The following is a 19,211-nucleotide window of genomic DNA, read 5'->3' as shown; positions in this document are numbered from 1 at the left end:
ATATAACCTCCTCTCTATTGTAGGCTGTGTTCCCCCCATAGCAGACCCAGAGACAAAGACATATGCCTGTGATTTATTATGGTGGTGCTTTGTGGGGTAGGGGAGACACACAGGAAGGGAGGAAGGTAGTAAGGGTTCAGTTTCAGGCAGGATCCCAGAGAGGGTAGCTTCAGCCTTGCCTGACAGAGAAGCCCAAGAAGTGTTAATTCACTCCAGATTTCTCTTGACTGTGGCAAGGTACCTTGATTTTTACATCCTCTTCAGCACCTGCCAGCCATTTGATCAAGGTCTCTAAAAGCTAAAAGAAATTCTCAGAAACTCCCAAAGAGGAATCATTAGAAGAGCAAGTATTAGCAGGGAAAGCACTTCAAAGGATAGGGGAGGAAGCAGAAGGGGTAACTGAAACAATATGCACTGTACACTACCCAGAACAACACCTGCCACCAGTTGATGGCACAAAGGAATTAAATGAGATGAAAGGAAGGCCTAGGATGCCACTGGTATCTGATTTGGGGATATTTTTTTCCCAAGAATGGCCAGAAAACATTTTTAAAGTAAAATTTTCCATTTTTATAAACTGTGTGAGCCAAGCAAAGAGGTCAATAGATGGAATTTGACCCAGAGCACACTAATTTTCATGCTCTGCCACAGATGAATAGAACATCCCAGCCATAAGTGCATAAGAACCAATTAACATTCTGTTAGAGAAGTCTTAACCACACAGAAAAGCTTAATAATTATAAAGACATACAATTCCAAAGACTGAGTCCCATGGTTTTTTGAACTGTAACATCCACTGTCACATATTTACAATGAGCTTGCTAGGACTGTGTAAGGAAAACATGAAGGTGTCAAAGTGGAATGTAAATAATTAGAGAACAGAACCTAATCTCCAACATGAATCAGAAATGAAGGACAGGACATAGGTATGAATGAGGTCCATGGAAGATCCCATGAGGTATCTGGAGATCCAAGCAGAAGTCTGTTGAAAGGGAAGGGTCTCACCAACTGGAAATACATGTCACACTTGGATGCTGACTATAAGACAAATACTTATTGGTGACAAGATTTTGACATGAAACCACACAGGTTACCACCATCAGGACTTGGCTCCAGGGAATAAAATGTGGATCTAGTTATGAAAATGGAGCAAAAGAAGGATCTCAGTACACTGTGATGAGAGCTGGATCTTGGTGAGAAATACATAATTTATGTATAGTTGTCTTTCCAGGAACTTACGTTATGATTTGCCTAACAGAAATACTCTCCAAAGGGCCTAAAAATAAATGGAGCACATGTATATTTGCATACAAGTGTTCATCAAAGCACTGTTTCTAACAGTGAAAAAAATCTAAGTTGCTAGATTTAAAAGATAGAGGTCTATTCAAAAATATTAAATATTACCTCTTAAGGATAATATAAAAGCATATTTTTCCTGACATGGCCCCAACTTATTAAGTGAAAATGCTATAAAACTATATATAAGGTTTGACAGTACAGAACGTACATATATATGCACTTATAAAATCTAGCATATAAAAATGTTAGTTTTATAGTGATTCATACACCTATATTTCCTAATTTCTTTATAAAATATTTTCGTATAATAAAAGATTTCATATTAAATAATGTATTAAAAATCTCAAGGATGGCTTCAAAATAAACAGTTCAACTTCATAGACAATCCTGAATTACTCACATACGATTACTTATCCAACCATTATTAGACGTGAAGGGCAGCTTATGTTCACAGATGGGCCTTGTTCTGTGCAATCAATAAAGTTTGCAAGTTGTATTCCTCTTAGATACATTTAGTTCTTGACTATCTTTTTTAATAGTCTTAGATATTTTCTATGACATGTGTAGGATAAATCTAATCCATTAGTCCCCAGGTCTCTGACCAAACTTACGTGAGGTACTCCTCATCACCTGCACTAAGGGAAGGGACCAATGAGTCATCTGTTTTGACTTACCTAACAAAAACACCTCTCCCTGTTCCCAAGCAATACATTTGTCTATGTACAAAACAAAAATATAATCATTTAAAATCCAAGCTCAGGTTGGGGGTGTGGCTCAGTGGAACAGCATTTGCCTAGCATACTCAAGGTCCTGCGTGTGATCCCTAGCACTGTCCCTCCTCCCCCCAAAAAAGAGTCTCAGTTCTTCGCTTTCCCTTTATGTTTAATTCAGTTGGACCAGTATAGATGGAGTCAAATAAGACAGATACCTGTATAAGCAGGAGAGGAAGGAAACCCAAGCATACTGAGGGTAGGGAGAGGGAGGGGGAGGAGAGAGAACACAAGAACAATAAGTAAATACAGTAAAGATAATTAAGAGCTACTTTTTACTGCCACAGAAGGGAATTACAAACATTAAAAAGGAGACACTGGAATGAAACCTATGATGTTGGTTGTAACTAGAGATCTCACTGTGAATTTATGCATTTTAATATAGATAGATCTTGGGATAAGAAAAGCGAGTACAGATTTAGATATATACTATGTATATTCATAGATCCTCTAGCTCTGTTCACTAAGAGGGTTCAGGAATAGTGATATCTCAGAACAATGAGCACACCAACTATATAATGTCCTAGTTTCTAAACATCATTTTCCTCTAAAAGGAACCAGAGTTCCTTGGAGAAACGGTTGGTTCCAGGTTAGGGGCAAGGAAAGTACAAAATGAGTCTAGAATACCTAGTGCCAGAAAGTAAAGAAGTGTTTTAAGTGTTTTAAGAATGATGTGGCCTATCAAAAAGACACAGGAGCTAGCCTGAAGGGGCTCCCAACTAGCCAGTCGCTGACCTGGGGATAACTGGAGCATGAAAATATAAATGGTAGTGGATTATAACTCACTGAACTAAACAGAAATCTTTTGAGTCCACACTGTAATTTTAAAAATGAACTAGAAGTTTACTGAAGATATTTACAATCTCAAAATACCTCTACCCCAAATACTTGTAAATTATAATAGGGAAAGTAGCTTAAGAGTAGCAAACTCTGGGAAGCATCACCTTAATCAAGTGTTCAACAACAGCAGCATAGGAGGGAGTTGAGCAAAGAAGAGTTAACAAGGCCTCAGACTATACTTGGAAAGGCTTGCTTCCAAATATGCCTTGAGTGGGCACTTGGGAACTTGGATTTGAGTATTCCCACTATTCCTTAAATGACAAAGAAACCTCCTTGTGCTCAAACTGTTTGAACAATATGATGTTATGCTAACCAGAACATGCTGTTTTCTTTCTGGAAGTCTGGAATTTGGTGCTAGGCTAGGCAGAGGGTGTCTATGTGATTGGCTCAAAATAAAAATCTTGGGCACTGAGTCTGAAAACAGCTCCTCATGATGTCACTATGCTAGAGAAATTAAGTGTCCTGTGTGGTGCCACTGGAACAGTGACTCTTAGAAGCTTGCCTGGTTTTGCCCTTTACTGACTATGCTCTGTGTCCTTTCCCTGTGATAAACTTAGCTTTGAGCATGACTACATGCTGAGTACTATCCCCACTAGGAATCACCAAACATGGGGACTCCCAAACATGTAAGATACATCACAATAGTGTGCTGTTTAATAGGATACCACAAGGGAGCACAGCATCACTTCTGTAAGACTCCTCCCCAAGATGTACACACTGAGTGTAGTCATAAGAAAACATGAGACAAACTCAAAGAAAGGACATTCTACAGCAAAATTAATGTGTTATTTTTACCTAATTATGATCAGGAAAGTCAAGACTAGAGACATGAATACTAGTATAATGTGTGATTTCTGGCCTGGGCCCTGCTCCTACAAAGGAATTAATGGAGCATTTTCTAATATCAGAATCAGATCTGAGGTAACAGTAGCATGTCACTGTCATTTTCCTTATCTGAATGGATACAGGCATACAGGAAAATTTCCTTGATGGCAAGAAACATCTACTAACATGTCCAGAATTGGTATAGACAAAGAAGCATTCCTGGTATCATGCATGCTATTTTTCTCTGAGTTTGAGATTGAAAACAAAAAATAAAGTGGTGATCATGATAAAGATGGTTCCAGTTCTTGACACAAAAATCAGTCTTTGTAACATGGCACAGTAGGAGGATGTACAATAACATCCTACATAGGAACAACAGAAATTGGGATGGAGGATATACTTTCTCTCTCACCCCTTCTCACTAAGGAAAACAAAAAAGTCTGTAAACAACTGGGAAAAACTTCAAAGTCAAATACTTTGCACTGGTTTATAATTATTACACAATCACTAACTGTACTAAGTCACCTGAGGGTATAGATATTTTATAAAAGCAGTGAATAGAGTATCATTTAGCTAGTAATCCTTAATTAGCCTTAACTGCTAATGATAAAATTAAGAATTCTTGATCAGTATAAATTTTCACAGATCACTTTCAGCTAGAAAAGTCCATCTCCAACCCATGGCCAAAGAAATCACTAAAAACTTCAAAAGGCTCTAACTTACCGTTTGTGTGCTTCCTGCTTGCTGCGACACTCTTCACAGTAATATTTATATTCACTGCATAGAGTTTCTGTGTTGCTAAAACCCCTGTGTGACAATCAAAATAAATTTATTTTATATATACCAGAAAAGCATATATTCATTTAAAAGTATTCGGAACCAAAAATAATCATTAAATTTTAAGATAAGTCATTTTACATACCTTAAGCAGTGAGTAATTGATGTGTTTTGTTCCACATCAACAGAAAGATCTAAAAAATCTTCATCTTTGCTGCTTATCTGTAAAAACAGGGAATGATTTTTTATTTCTTCAAAATATTAGGAAACCACAAGTTTCCAATTGACACAATTAAATGCATTCTATCAGTAGCATGTAAATAATTCTTCCTCAAATTCAAAAAACAATTACTTGATTTGAATTACTCAAAAGGACACTGAATAAATGTCCACATTTCATGTGTAAGTAAAACACCAAAGTAAACATATGACTGATTGCCTCACCTATAAAGGACAGTATGATGTGAAAATTTATTACTTTCCAAAATCTCAGTGTTATTTAAAAGAACGAAAGAATTTGCACCATACACACTGACTTTTAAAAAATGTAGGCCAAGACTGAATGAGAATGCTTGACAAAGGACGTGATATCTATATTTATTTTTCTAAACACATAAGAAAATAATTTAGGACTAGTCATGGTGGCTCACGCCTATAATCCTTGCTCCTCAGGAGGCGGAGATCAGGAGGATCAGCCCAGATTAACAATGGCTGGGCTACAATGGTGGGCCTGGGTATAAAGCCTGGGTATTAAACTAACCAATGCAAAAAGGGCTGGCTTCGTGGCTCAAGTGGTAGAGTACCTGTCCAGCAAGCTCAAGGACCAGAGTTCAACCCTCCCAGTACTGCCAAAAAGAAAAATAATTTAGCCCAAAATGCTAAATTAAACATTCTTCATTTATGACCTACCTTTGTTTCTCCCAAAGTATCAAACACAAAGTTTTAAGAGTAAATCACCTTATAAAAAATTATTTGCTTATTTGAATTCCAATAGGAGAGAACTATTCCCAACATCAGCGTGTGATAGGAGACATGAATAAAGAGGGGTGGTGTATATACTATATTTTATAGAAAGCTTAAGAGAGTTTCAAGAGTGATTTTGACTCTGCTTAATTTCTACATTAAACTAACCTTAGAACAAAACCCTCACATAATATGCCATTCTACTGAACAAGACAAGGTAGAATAATACTACAAAATAACTGACCTGGGTCTCAAACATTGCAATGAAAAAGAAGAGGAAAGACAATTCAGGAATAGCATAGAGAATTTGATGTGTTTAAGGAAAAATAATTAGCCGAAGTTAGTAGGAAATTTGATAGATTGACAGGGGACAGTACAGCAGAGGTGGCTAAAGCAAGATCAGACAGTAGTTTATGTGTAGGTTAAGCAGAAGAAAAGAATAAATGGCCTGGTATAGGTGAGCTGTGGGAGCACGTACCAATAATCCCAGTTCTTGGGGGGCAGGTGCAAGAGGATTATAAATTCAAGGCAGTCTGGGCTACATAAAAACCTTGTCTTACAAAGATAAAAATAAATAGCTGGGTATTTCTCAAGATGAGGTTCTCAGCTACTGCTTCAGGGGTCTCCATTTTAAATATTTACCTTGAGGATAATATAAAAACCCTGACAAGGCTATCTGGGTTATCTGGTTGTACCTGAGTTACTATGCTTGTATTTGTACTTGTGTTGTATCAGGTGATCACCGAGTGGAACACTATTTCTCTTTTAAAAGAGGGTGTAAACATGCCTACTTGGTGTTGGGCTAATGTCCTCTTCATGTCATGTCATACCTGCATCAGGAGATGCGGGTCCAAAACTAATGGAAGACCTCCAGGCTGGAGACCTGGACTCGGACTCATCAGTACATGTGATAACAGAAATGGAACACGATCCTCCTGATGCAGAATGAGGAGCAACACACAATGAAACCTCAGGGAACACCCATATTTAAAGACTAAATGGAAAAAGGAAAAGCAAGGAATGAGACTGAGAAGGAATATTCATACAACAGAGAACACCAGAACAGAGGATTATAAGAATCAACTTCCTCTCACTAAGACACGAACAACTGCATTAGTAAAATACATGCTATAGCTTCTCCAGGAAGCCTCCTCCTGACTTTCCAAGCACTCCTTTTCCCACCTGGGCTAGGTCTGTCATTCTGATTTGAGTAGCATATTGAGCTCACTTCTACAGGAACATGCTGTGTGAAGACATTTTGTTGCTGTTCTTCACTGCCCTATGAGCATGTTGAGGTCAGATTTCCATCTTAATCATCTACCACCATCCACTCATCTTCTTCTCAGCATAACTGGTTCTTAACTATCTTGAGAAGCCCAGAATTTCATCCCTCTAGTTTAGTACCATGTCAAGAGACATGGTACTATGACCACTTACTGAATCTGCATGATGATCACTTAGATTCTGAGGAAATAGTCTCAAATCATGCTTAATTCTTGGAAAATTATCTACAAATACATACTGCAGTTCACAGATGGACTTAGTAAAGAATAAACAGAAAGAGTAATATCACTATCCATCCCTTAATAAGTTCAAGTACTCTGAACAAGGACGGCTCATACCAGTTTCTCCTTCAAAAAAGTTACATCTCTATGCGCTCTTATCCACAGGTTAGAAAACACACTTCAAAGGCCTTGGCAGAGCATCCAAGAGGGTCTCAAAGTTTACCTTACCAATCTCATCTACTGCATTTCTCAATGTGTTAAGCAAATTCAACTATTTTGTTACATTGAAAAAGGTTAACATATACATATTCTGACATTTTCTAACAAATTTAATTCCATTATAATAAACACCAAGAAACTGACAAATCCCCTGGTTTCACCTATTATTCCAATAGAATTAGTTGGAATTCAGTTATAACATTTTCCTTATATGCTAAAAACTCTTGTTAAAATAATAATTGGAGGGCTGCTGGAGTGGCAAGTGGTACAGCACCTGCCTAGCAAGCATGAGGACATGAGTTCAAACCCCAATACTCCTAAATATATGTAATACACACACACACACACACAATTGGAGTTGATTTATTTGAATAAAGACAGGTTCAACCCAATTTCTGACATCAAACATTGTTAAGAAGAGACATTACTCCAATAACTGGTGGTTGTGACAATGAAAAGAAGCTCACATCAAAGATGTCCTTACTCTAATTCCAAAACATCTTCACAGACTATTTAACACACATTCAATGCATTCAAGCACTCAGTTGTAGCTCTTTCATTTGACCTGAATGAGGTTTACCACTAAGATTTTATTTAGGGACAGGAATTTTATTTACCAATACTGTGTCCTTCATTAACTAAAATCAGTTATTGACAGTGAACATTAATTGGATGATAGATGCTTTGATTTAAAAAGATCTGATATTTCATTCCACAGTAAGAAACTGAATAAAAAGGAAGACTGAAAGAGTGCTAGGTTATCTGATCCTAGGCATAACTTTGCAAAAACTTCATTTTTACAAAGTGTTCTTAAGTATACATAAAATACTCTTATCCCAACAGACACTACATACAAATGTAGGAAAAGGAAAAACAAATTAATATATAATCATGTGCCACATTACATCTTAGTCAACCACAGGCCACATATAGGATGGTGGTCTTGTAAGGTTATAATGGAACTCACAAGTTCCTATCATATAGTGACATCACAGTCATCTTATTGTCATAGCACAATGCTATGTATTTGTGGTGATGCTGGTGTCAACAAATCTATGTCCAGTCCTATAAAAGTATAGCACACAAATTATGTATAGTACATAATGTTTAGAAAACAATAAAGTTAGTGTTTTATGTATGCAACGTACTACATACTTTTGTTACTATTTAATGTATTCCTTCTACAGGAAAAGTTTACTATGTAAGTATATGGTGTTCCACTGGCAAGGGCTCACGCACCTAGTGTTTACCACATGGCTTGACTGCATCCAGAGGCCACAGTGAGTGATAGACCTAGACTATCTAGGTATGTCTAAGTGCATTCTAGAATATTCCACAATGGCAAAATCATTCAACAACACTTTTCTCAGAATATATCCTCATCCTTAGACACGTATGACTGCACCTAACTTGTAAGATTCCTATGAGCTTACCTAAGACACAATTCCTACAACATGATTTGATGCATTCTGAACTGAAACAAAATCAGAGAGTTCAAACAGCAGGAAGTATCTTTATTTCAGCAAAAGTATTCACTGTCAATAAGCAGCAGTGCATAAAAATATAGATAGACTTCTTTCAATTGAAAAGTACATCTATAACATTTATGCTGTATCTAACATTTTTAATTTTCAAGTTCATCTCCCATACTCTTAACCTCAAAGAACAACTTTTAACTTTTTCTATACAAGATTTTACAATATACTTACGGTTTCACAAGTAAGACATCTGGTTTCATTTGTTAATGTTCCCTGAAAAATCTCATGAACCCACGTTGGGTCTGGTGTGCTGTTGTTATTTTCACTATCAATATTACCATTAGGTAAGCGACCATTTTGTTTTTCTTGCTTTCTCTCTTCTTGTAAAATATCAGCAATTGTATTTAATAGGTAATTTAAGAATTCATGAGCATCTTGTTGCATGTAGTTGTCAAAAAGCTCTAAAAATGAAGAAATGTTAGAATTATTTCAGAATAGTATCATAAAAACAAATTTGCAAAATGTGTATGTAGTTTTTTATTACAATGAAAAATACAAATGCTTATTATTATTTATAATATATAAGAAATAGGTAACTTTCATATCTAAAACTAATGACTAAATTGGAGGAAATAAAGTTAAGATGAATGAAAATATTCTTTAAAAACACAACACAAACTGATCCACAAGAAAAAGGTAAAAACCTAGCCCCACAAACTTGCACAATAGATATTGGGAAGACAAGAAGTAAATTATTTTTATCATCTCATTGAATATTTATTCCACAAATATTTCAACACAGCAAGCTTCAAAGCAGAAGCTGGACAACAACTTGCCAAGGCCAATCCAACTGCTTACCCACCACAATTTACTAAAAGTAAACTACAGGGACACGTTCCAGAGTCTACTCCTCCAGATAACTCGGCCATGTAGTCAAGTCAGGTTCTGATGTGGCATTAGGAATTATCACCTAAACCATGTAATCTCTAAAAGTCCACTCTAACTGTGAGATTTTAAAACCCCATGAATGTTTCCTGCAGTCATACAAATGAGGAGATATATTAGGAAAGCAGTGGCAGTGCTAACATCAAGCACTAGCTGGGCTTGGCCTAACACAACCCTGTCACAGAACTGTAAGGAATTCAGAGACAGTATCACATTTGATCTTCTTAACAATGAGGAAGTAGGATCAAGAAGCATAAAGGCATACTGCCAGGAAAAGCAGAGCCCAAAAATCATACCAGGCAGCAAGGCTCCACCAGGCAGTTACACAAAGTAATGTCTAGTATGAGCACACTAGCTAAAAAAGTACACTATACATTAACATTTAATGAGCTGCAAGGAGAAAATTACCCATCTAGGAATTTCATTTTTAGATTCTCAATACACAAAAAAAGACTACGATTCCCCTCTTTTAAAATGGAAGCATACCAAAAAAAGGTAGGGGGATTTAGGTTAAAGTCTTAAGACAAAAGGAATGAAAACTTACAGGTTAGATGAGGTACAGGTGGACTGTACTAAGTTCTATGTGTTAGAAATCATTTCAAGAGTTAAAAAAAACAGTAACAGTGAAACCTGAAAATTATTAATATCTTCAATAATTCAAAAGAAAATATCTTCTAAAAAAAGAACACCAAAGTGGGAAAAGGACTTGAAATCAATCACTTATAGAAAAAAACTTTCAAAACACTAAAAAACAAGAGAAAAACGTTCAACCCTACAGTAGTTGGAAGGTTTTAACTGTTTATAAAATGAGGATACCATTTTTTTGCAAATTTATCATAAAATTGAAAACAAGTGGGCATTAAGGAAAGTACATTCAAAATCAATAAATAATGATTTTTAATGTTGGTGTCCAGAAGACCTTTAAAAAATACCAATTTAAGGTGCAGGTGCTAGGGCAAAACCAGTGTTTGGTTCTACCTCTAAATTAATGTATGTCACAGGCAATTTACTTAACTTCCTGAGCCACAGGTCCTCATCTGAAACGGCCCAATACATGCTTGACATGGTCTCTGAGAAGATTAAAAGTCCTCAGAACACAGAATTGTAAGCTTGAAGATTATAAGCACGTGCATCGTTGTTATTAAACAAAATACAAAACCTCTAAAGGAAAGACTGAGTACATAAAAATTAAGAACCCGTATATGGCAAAGACAAGTAGCAAACGAGGAGTCTGTAGCCGAAAGTTAATATCCTTAGTGTGTAGAGGCTTAATACCAAAATTTTTTCTTAAAAAAAAAGGCTTTTACAAAGCTGAGAAAAGAAATCCAATCAAAAATAACAGGTGATTCAAAGTGGAAATACAAATATCTAAATAATACATAATGAGTAATTGGGAAAAAAATTTAAACAATGTTAAAAAATCATTTTGCCATCACTTTGACAAAATAAAAAAATTACTTAGTGTCCAGTGTTGGTTTGATTGTGGAGAAATGAGCACTTTCCACCACCACTGCCAGGGATGTGAACCAGCATGACATGTTTTGAAGAGCAATTTTGGTAAAGTAGTTCTCCACAGCAATGCCAGGCAAACATGTGCATGTACAGAAACAAGAGTCTGGATATGGCTGCTCATTTATAACAGCAAAACTCTGAAAACGTCTTAAATGTTTACCAACAGTTTATTTAAGTTATGGAACACTGGACAACAGTTAAAAGGGAAGTAGCTCCATGTGACCTAATATAGCAAAATTTCTAAGATATTAAGTGAAGCAAAGATGCTAAACTTGTGTAATGGATCCCATTTATAAAAAATAATCATCAAAGTTCCACAAAACATAACTGTAGCCTTCTACTTGTACATATTTATTTAAATGCACAGAGAACAGTTTACTAAGTCACAGCTATTTCTGAGAAAGAGAATTAGGGATTAGGGAGAAGGTATAGCACCCAGAGGAACTTCTTGTCTGTCTGAACAGTTTTTTTCTTCAAGAACATATGCATGTATTATTTGCACATTTAACAATAAAGTGGAGCCCACTTCCCTGATCTGCATCACTGTCTGTTGCACAACCTTCACATCATTATTTCCCAAGCCCTTCTGATCTTTAAAAAACCATTCCTGCATATCTCATTCAAGTCAGCTCCCTTTACTGAGACCATTAACAAAAGTTTTTTTCCTTTAACTTCATGCTGTAAATACACAAGTTTGATTCGTATACCCTGAAAATTCTATGAATTTTCCCTGACATCTGCATTTTGTATGATAAAATTCAAACCAATTCTTTCAGGTTCATTAAATATTTTCACAAATATGGACCTCAAATCAATACAAAAATAATCAATTGGCGACACACCCTGCTGTTTAGCCTAAGAGATTTCATTAGCCTCAAACTCCCTCTGTTATGTTTAAAAACACTAAAATTTCCAAGTTCTATAGTTACTGCATTACCCTATGTGGATTTAACATCTAAGTGATCTTTAACTTGATAAGCGGTGTGTTCACTGGCTTTTGCAAAGAGGCACAGTAGATCCAAAGTACTGTCTCTCCCACAGCTTCCCCCAACCCTGTGATGCTGCCCGCAACTCTGCAAACCCTCTTGGTGGTCCATTCCACCTCTGAAGCCTGGCTAAGTCACACTTAAAACCTCAGATGGGTCTACCATGGAAAGATCTAGACCAAAGTTGAGATAATGTAAGTCAATTATCTTTAATCTCTCAATGCTATAATGCTTCATCCCAAAAAATAATAAATATTTCACCTTCAACCCAAATTTCCTATCCCCTACTGCTCTCATTTACATGTTTTCTTCTTTATCCTTGGGATGTTCTTCATTCCCAGTCCTTTTTGCTTCTTCTTCTTCTTCTTCTTCTAGGAACTGCATCGCTTCAACCCTTGACATGTTCTAGCTCTCTGCTGCTATTTCTCAATCATTTTCTTCACTTGTGTATCAAAATCTGCCATCAGTCAAAAAGTACACAAGACTTAGCCATTCTGTGACCCATGACTCTCCTCTCTCTGAGTCCATCTGGCATTCTACCTCCCCCTCGCCCACACACACTGATAGCCTAAATTATGGACCATCCCAACTTCTACACTAACCTGACAACTAAGTGTGTAGACAGCTTCCTTAGGTTTACCTGATCCCTTAAAAATCAAGCACTTTCACCTCTCACTACTAACATAAAGAATGAAAGGTTCTTAAAGCAACTGAGGCCAATAGGAGAAGGGGACCAGGAACTAGAGAAAAGGTTAGATCAAAAAGAATTAACCTAGAAGGTAACACCCACACACAGGAAATCAATGTGAGTCAACTCCCTGTATAGCTATCCTTATCTCAACCAGCAAAACCCCTTGTTCCTTCCTATTATTGCTTATACTCTCTCTACAACAAAATTAGAAATAAGGGCAAAATAGTTTCTGCTGGGTATTGGGGGGGGAGGGGGGGAGAGGGAGGGGGGAGTGGGTGGTAAGGGAGGGGGTGGGGGCAGGGGGGAGAAATGAACCAAGCCTTGTATGCACATATGAATAATAAAAGAAAAATGAAAAAAAAAAAAAGAATGAAAGGTTCATTAGAATAGGTTTAAAAAAATTAGAAATGGCCAGCTAGGGTGGCACTCACCTGCAAGTATAATTCCAGCACTCTGAAAGGTAAGGCAAGAGGACTGGCCACCCTGGCCTATAAAGCAAGACCCTACCTCAAAAATAAATAAATAAATACCTTAAATTTTTAAAAAAGGGAAAAAAATGAATTGGAAAAGTCACAGAGGCACCTAAAGAAAAGGATAAAGGGGAGAACTAGTACTGCAGGCCTAGTTAAGAATTGGAGATAAACTGAGAGCCAGTGGCTCACAACTGTAATCCTAGCTGCTCAGGAGGCAGAGATCAGGAGGATCATAGTTTGAAGCCAGCACAGGCAAACAGTCCTTGACACCTGATCTCAAAAAAACCCTTCACAAGGGCTGACAAAGAGGCTCAAGTGGTAAACCCAACTGCCTAGCAAATAAGAGGTCCTGAGTTCAAATGCCAGTACCACCAAAAAAAAAAAAAAAAAAAAAGAGTTGGGAGATGATTGATTTACTGGTGGAAAGCAGCATGATGACTCAATGCTAAAATTTAAAATAGACTTAATTTTTCCTTGTTAAAAAGTTATTTTAGCATATATGTACATTTTTTGAAATAACTGTTTTGTAAAGCAAAAATGTGTAGATGTTTTTTAAGATTATAGTATCTTTTGGGGGGGTGTTCTTTTATACCCCCCAAAAGATAACAATGACTTTAGATTCACAGAAATACCTCAGCTGATTTGAATCTGAAAATGAGATGCAGACTATCCTCTAAACTTCAGCTGAAGTATTACTAAAGTAATTTACAGTCCATTTTCTGCAAATATAATATACTCAACATGCTGCAATCTTGCGGTGCCTGAAAGCAGACAAGTATACTTTTGAAAATATCTACCAAGATCACATAAATATTATAAGATCATCAATGGGGTGACTTCAGGACAATTCTGTGAACTGCATTAAAATGAATTCTTAGAACACTGGTTTTCTTATGGTTGGCTTTCTTACTCTGCTGAGTAGCACAATGGGAAAGATGGACTTCAAAATTGCTTTGATAAATTAAGCAAGTTCACTCATTCATTCAAGAAACACTTAGTAAGCACCTATTATGTGCCAGAAACTAGATTATGTGCAGGGAATACAATGGTTAGCAAAAACAAACGGGTTCCCTCCATCATGGAATTGACAGTCTAGTGGGAAAGACAGACAATTTCATTATTAAATAAATGTATGATAATCAACTATTATAGTCCTGATACAGCTATAACACTAATGTAAAGAATGAAAATTAGGTCACTGATTAAAAGTGGTTATGTTTCCTTCATAATTCACGAATAGCTTTCATAAAACGAAATGCCTCGTATGCTCTTTTGGGGAAAGAAAACCGACTGAAACAAACCTGAAAAATTATTTACTCAAATCTACTTAATAGGTGTTATTTGTGAACAGCTAATATTTTGTGTGTCATTTTGTATCTGTCCACAGCACTTGAAACACTGCTCTATATATTCAGGTTCCTTAAGAACTAGGACCCTTTTTAATGTCATCCACTGCTATATCCCTAGCACAGTACTTGCCAGATACTAGATATGCTTGACATTTTTTGAATGAATGAACAAAGCATAGATGCTGAAACAGCTAAGATGATATGAGAAAAGTAAATGTCCAAAACAATTTAACTATATATATTGCCAAGATTTAGTGAGTGGGAATGCACATCTGAAGATGCCAGTTGATGGCATTTGTGCTCACCCTAAATGACCCTAAATTGTTCAGCTGACAGTCAATTCTAGCTAACACAATTAGATCACCAACCTGTGTTTTATTTCTTCCAAAATAATACCAAAGATTCTATGGGGAGTAGCATGAAACAGGTAAGCTTGATTCATACATAAAGTACTACAGCAGCCTCTAGCTGGTCTCCCTGCCTTGGTTCTCATGCATGCCTGCCTGGCCCATCCAGAAGATGAATGCAAGTCAAGACCTATCACCCACCTGCTTGGAACCCTGTGATGGTTTCCCCTGGTTTTTAAAGCCCAATCTCTGGGCTCCTGCCTTTCTCTAGCTTTGATCTCATTTTACTCCACTTTCACCAGGCTAACTTTCTGGCCATCCTTCAAGTACACAGTGCAACTGCACTTTCTTTCTGCTTGTCACATTGTTACCTTAGATCTTCAAGTGGTTTATTTCTCATTTCAACTCTAATGTCACCTTATCAGAGAACTTCCCCAACCATCTACATCTGCACTGGTCACTCCCTTCTCCAATTCCTGGCCCTGTTTCTTTTCTCTTCCTAGTAATGACACACTGTATTACGTAGCTGTTGATTATCTATCTTCCCCACTACATTTACAGGTTCCTAAAAGTGTATTTCTATATCCCCAGTGCTTAGACAGTGTCTGGCACACAACAGGAAAACTGATATATAATACTCAATGCAAGTAATCAGCTAGGGTCTATTCTATCAGTGCTGTCACTCACATACTACACGTAGGAACACGGTGCAACAGTTCTTTTATGGTACGGTTTAGGTAATGTAGGTTAAAAATTTTAAAACAAAAACTCGTTAATGAATAGAAATTAAAATTGGTTCTTTCCACAGTCTATCAAAGAGATTATTAACATTAGTGCCAGTGGCATTATGATTAAAACAAAATGCAGCTAATATCATTTGCTGAGAATTAAACATGAAGTTTTTAACACAATATGAAGGAAACTGATTGAGAAAGAATCATCCAACAATGAGAGTCAGTGGAAACACTGAAGTGAAAAATATAGTTTCTAGAAATTTAAAACAAAATAGCAGAAGGAAATACATGCAATGGACAATATATTAAATATTCTTTGATTTGTATGAATGTCTTTAAAAATTCAAGGAAAAATTTAAAAGCCCAAAGTACATTAATATATTTTAAAACATATTTACAAATGCCAGTAATATCAAAAGCAAAAATATTTTCTCTATTAAATATTAAAACCAAAACTTATGAGAAGGCTGGCTTACAATAAATATTCATTCTGGAATCAGTCTCATTCAAAGAATTACTTAAGAGTCTATTGTGCTATCAATTTACTTTGCCTAAATATAAGAAACTTGAGAAATTGTTGAACTATTAAAAAAAAAAAAACACTATAAAAATATCCCAGGTTTTGACAAACAAACATAAAAAACTACACAGAATTTTCAAAGCATGGTAACTTAAGGATATAGCTCCGTGGTATAGCGCTTGTCTAGTTCTGAGTTCCTTTCCCAGCACCACAATCAAAACAAAAAAACAAAACAATTTGTAAAACCACAGTTACTTGAACTGTGTTCAGCATTTCGCAATCTACCTTTAAATAAATTTTAAAAAGCACTGTACATTTAAAGATCACATATAATCAATTAAAAATTAAGGCCAATAAAAATGTACTATTAAAAGAAATAGAGAATGTTTTGTGAGTTACATACTTCTGTTGGTGAACATTTCTAAAATACGAAGTCTCTAAGGAAAGGTGGCATGTTCAATAATTATACCCAAAAATTTTCTACCAGGGTAAAACCTTTAAGGGTCATATCAAAACAGACAAAAAGACTAAGATTTGAATAACTCATTCCACTTTCTAAAAGGTTGGATTTGGCTTTCTTAAACACAGAAGATACTACACAGAGAAAGAGCTGTAATCTGACAAAGCAAATTTTACCTCTCACTGTGGTGAATGGGGAAAATGAACACATCTTTAATATGTTTATCAGATTCAAGAATAGCCATGCAATTTCAAGGTCATCTTACATTTCAGGGAAGAAGGTATGATCCAGACTTATCTTAATTCATATGATAATGAACAACGTAACTGATTACTTTTACAGCAGGATTACAAATTAGTGTAAAGATTTAAAGACTTCTCATATATACCTCTGTGGGCATCTTTCTATTTGAGAGGTAATAAATCAAACTAAAAATGCAATCCAATTTTATTTCTATAGTGATTATGTGAAACAAAACTGATTCCACATGTTATCTAAATTCCCTTTGAATTTCTGAGGCATCATACCATAGTGATAGAACACTGGGCTTAGGTAGCAGGGAGGCTGAACACCAGCTCTGCCACTTACTAACTCTGACATTGGATAAATCACTTCTCATCTCTGAGTCTCGGGTATCTCATGGAAAGTAAGGCAATAATGTCTAACTTATAGACCTGTTGAAAACTTAAGTAGAGCTTAAAAGAGAAAGAGAAGCAGAGCTTAGTAACTATTGTAAGAAAGGAGTGGGATTAAGATTTATCTGCCCTAAACCAGACTGGCTCAATTCTTATCTCCTTCCTTCCCATGGAGTATGACTGTGCATAAGTTTTTAGTTTCTGTACTTTGGTGGGAGGAGGTTGTTTTGTTTCTTCATGGCAAAAGTGGGAGAAATAATGCAATGTCTAAGATTAGTGAAAGGATCAAACGAGTTAACAGATGAAAGCATTATGAAACCAATAAATCACAGTTCTATAATAAAAAACTACATTCTTGGTAGAAAAGCCACACAGGCAAAAAAGAGGTATTACTGTTTTTCATTGCCTGGCATACAGAGTATCCTCTCTGCTCAACACACTTGCAACACTAATTACACCTTATGTTGCTTATCTCCTACGCTGATCTGGCACCTCCTGAATGCAGGTGCATCGCCCCCTGCGCGTCAGGCACAGCACTCACAAGGGCAGCACATGCTGCAGCTAAGCCTCCTATGACGTAAGCAACGCACTGCAAGGGGAGGAGTTACCATTTTCTTTCCGCAGTCTCGCGATGAACTTCTTAGGGGGTATCACTCCAACCTTCTTCTTCTGGGTAGCTATGCTGTGGAAGAGATCTGCTAAGCACGTAAGGAGGTTCTCCTTCTTCCTAGGCTGACTCTTGTATGCTAGAACTTTTTCCCGAAACGGACGACAAAAATAAAGTGCTTGAAGAACTGAATTGCAGTAGCAGGTATTCCCAAACTAGAATGGGGGGAAAAAAAGGAGTTTTGTTAAATTTGGGGCAATACACTTCAAGAGAAAGTCTGTGTATAGTTAAGATGACAGAAAGAAGAGAGGGAGTTTGTGATCCATATAAATTAAAAAATATGTGTAAGCACAGAAACAATTATTCTGCAAATTACATGTATCTTAATAAATCTTAACACCACATGTATGTTCTAGGCATCAGTTTCAGGTTAAAACAGAAGAAAAATTCACTCAAACTCCGACTTTATATGAAAACTGAACTATACAATATAAGAACTATACAACAGCTGAGTGTGGTAGTACACACTTATAATCCCAGCATTCAGGAGTCTGAGGCAGGATCAAGAGTTCCAGGTCAGCCTGGGCTACATAGCAAGTCCCTGTTACAAAAAAAAAAAAAAAAAACCCAAACTACACAGCTATGAAAAGATTAGTTAAGGCATAGGACTCTGCATAACTTTATTTTAAAATTCCTATTTTTATTATCATATTAGTTGTATACTAAGTGTTTTATATATTATACATTTAAAAAATATAACTCACAGAAATTTTTTTTAAAAAACACAAAAGTCAGGACCAGGTGTAATGGTTTACACCTGTAATCCTGGCCAATCCTGCCTACTCAGGTGGATACTGGGAGGATCAGAGTTCAACACCAACCTGGGTAAAAAGTTAAAAGAACCCCATCTCAACTAACAAGTCACGTGTGGGCTGCTTAGGTAGGAAAATCTTGATCTGAAGCTGGCCCTGGGCAAAAGCAAGACCCCTACCTGAAAAATAAACTAGAGCAAGCAAAGGTCTGGGGATAGTTCAAAAGGTAATGCATTTGTCTTGCAAATGTACAGCCATGAGTTCAAATCCCAATATTGTCCAAAAAAAGAAAAAACCCACAAAAATAAAATTTTTTAAAATCAGATTCTTAGGTGCATCAAAAACAAGCAAAAAAATTAAATTTAATGTTAGTCACCATTGGAAATATAACAACCTTGAAATGTTGAACTGTCAGGCTGCATAGCATCAGAGTCTAATCCTGAGTGACTGATCCATTTCTTAGT

General features: G+C 36.3%; 1 protein-coding gene across 2 annotated transcripts in view; it reads right to left on the bottom strand.

The window, feature by feature from the left end:
• Usp12 (ubiquitin specific peptidase 12) overlaps nucleotides 1-19,211 on the bottom strand; it is an 89,051-nt gene that overhangs the window by 8,106 nt on the left and 61,734 nt on the right. The window contains exons 3-6 of one of the 2 annotated variants that reach the window (XM_020176835.2): nucleotides 17,937-18,150; nucleotides 8,908-9,137; nucleotides 4,657-4,733; nucleotides 4,458-4,541 (exon numbers count right to left, since the gene is read on the bottom strand). In XM_020176835.2, the coding sequence (XP_020032424.1) occupies nucleotides 4,458-4,541; nucleotides 4,657-4,733; nucleotides 8,908-9,137; nucleotides 17,937-18,150 (605 nt within the window). The remainder of the gene's footprint in view (nucleotides 1-4,457; nucleotides 4,542-4,656; nucleotides 4,734-8,907; nucleotides 9,138-17,936; nucleotides 18,151-19,211) is intronic. The other variant, XM_074043648.1, reaches the window with a different exon arrangement.

The sequence above is a fragment of the Castor canadensis genome, chromosome 10 (genome assembly GCF_047511655.1).
Source record: "Castor canadensis chromosome 10, mCasCan1.hap1v2, whole genome shotgun sequence".
Classification (NCBI taxonomy): Eukaryota; Metazoa; Chordata; class Mammalia; order Rodentia; family Castoridae; genus Castor; species Castor canadensis.
The sequence above is the reverse complement of the archived record's forward strand: the minus strand, read 5'-3'. Positions and strand labels throughout refer to the sequence as shown.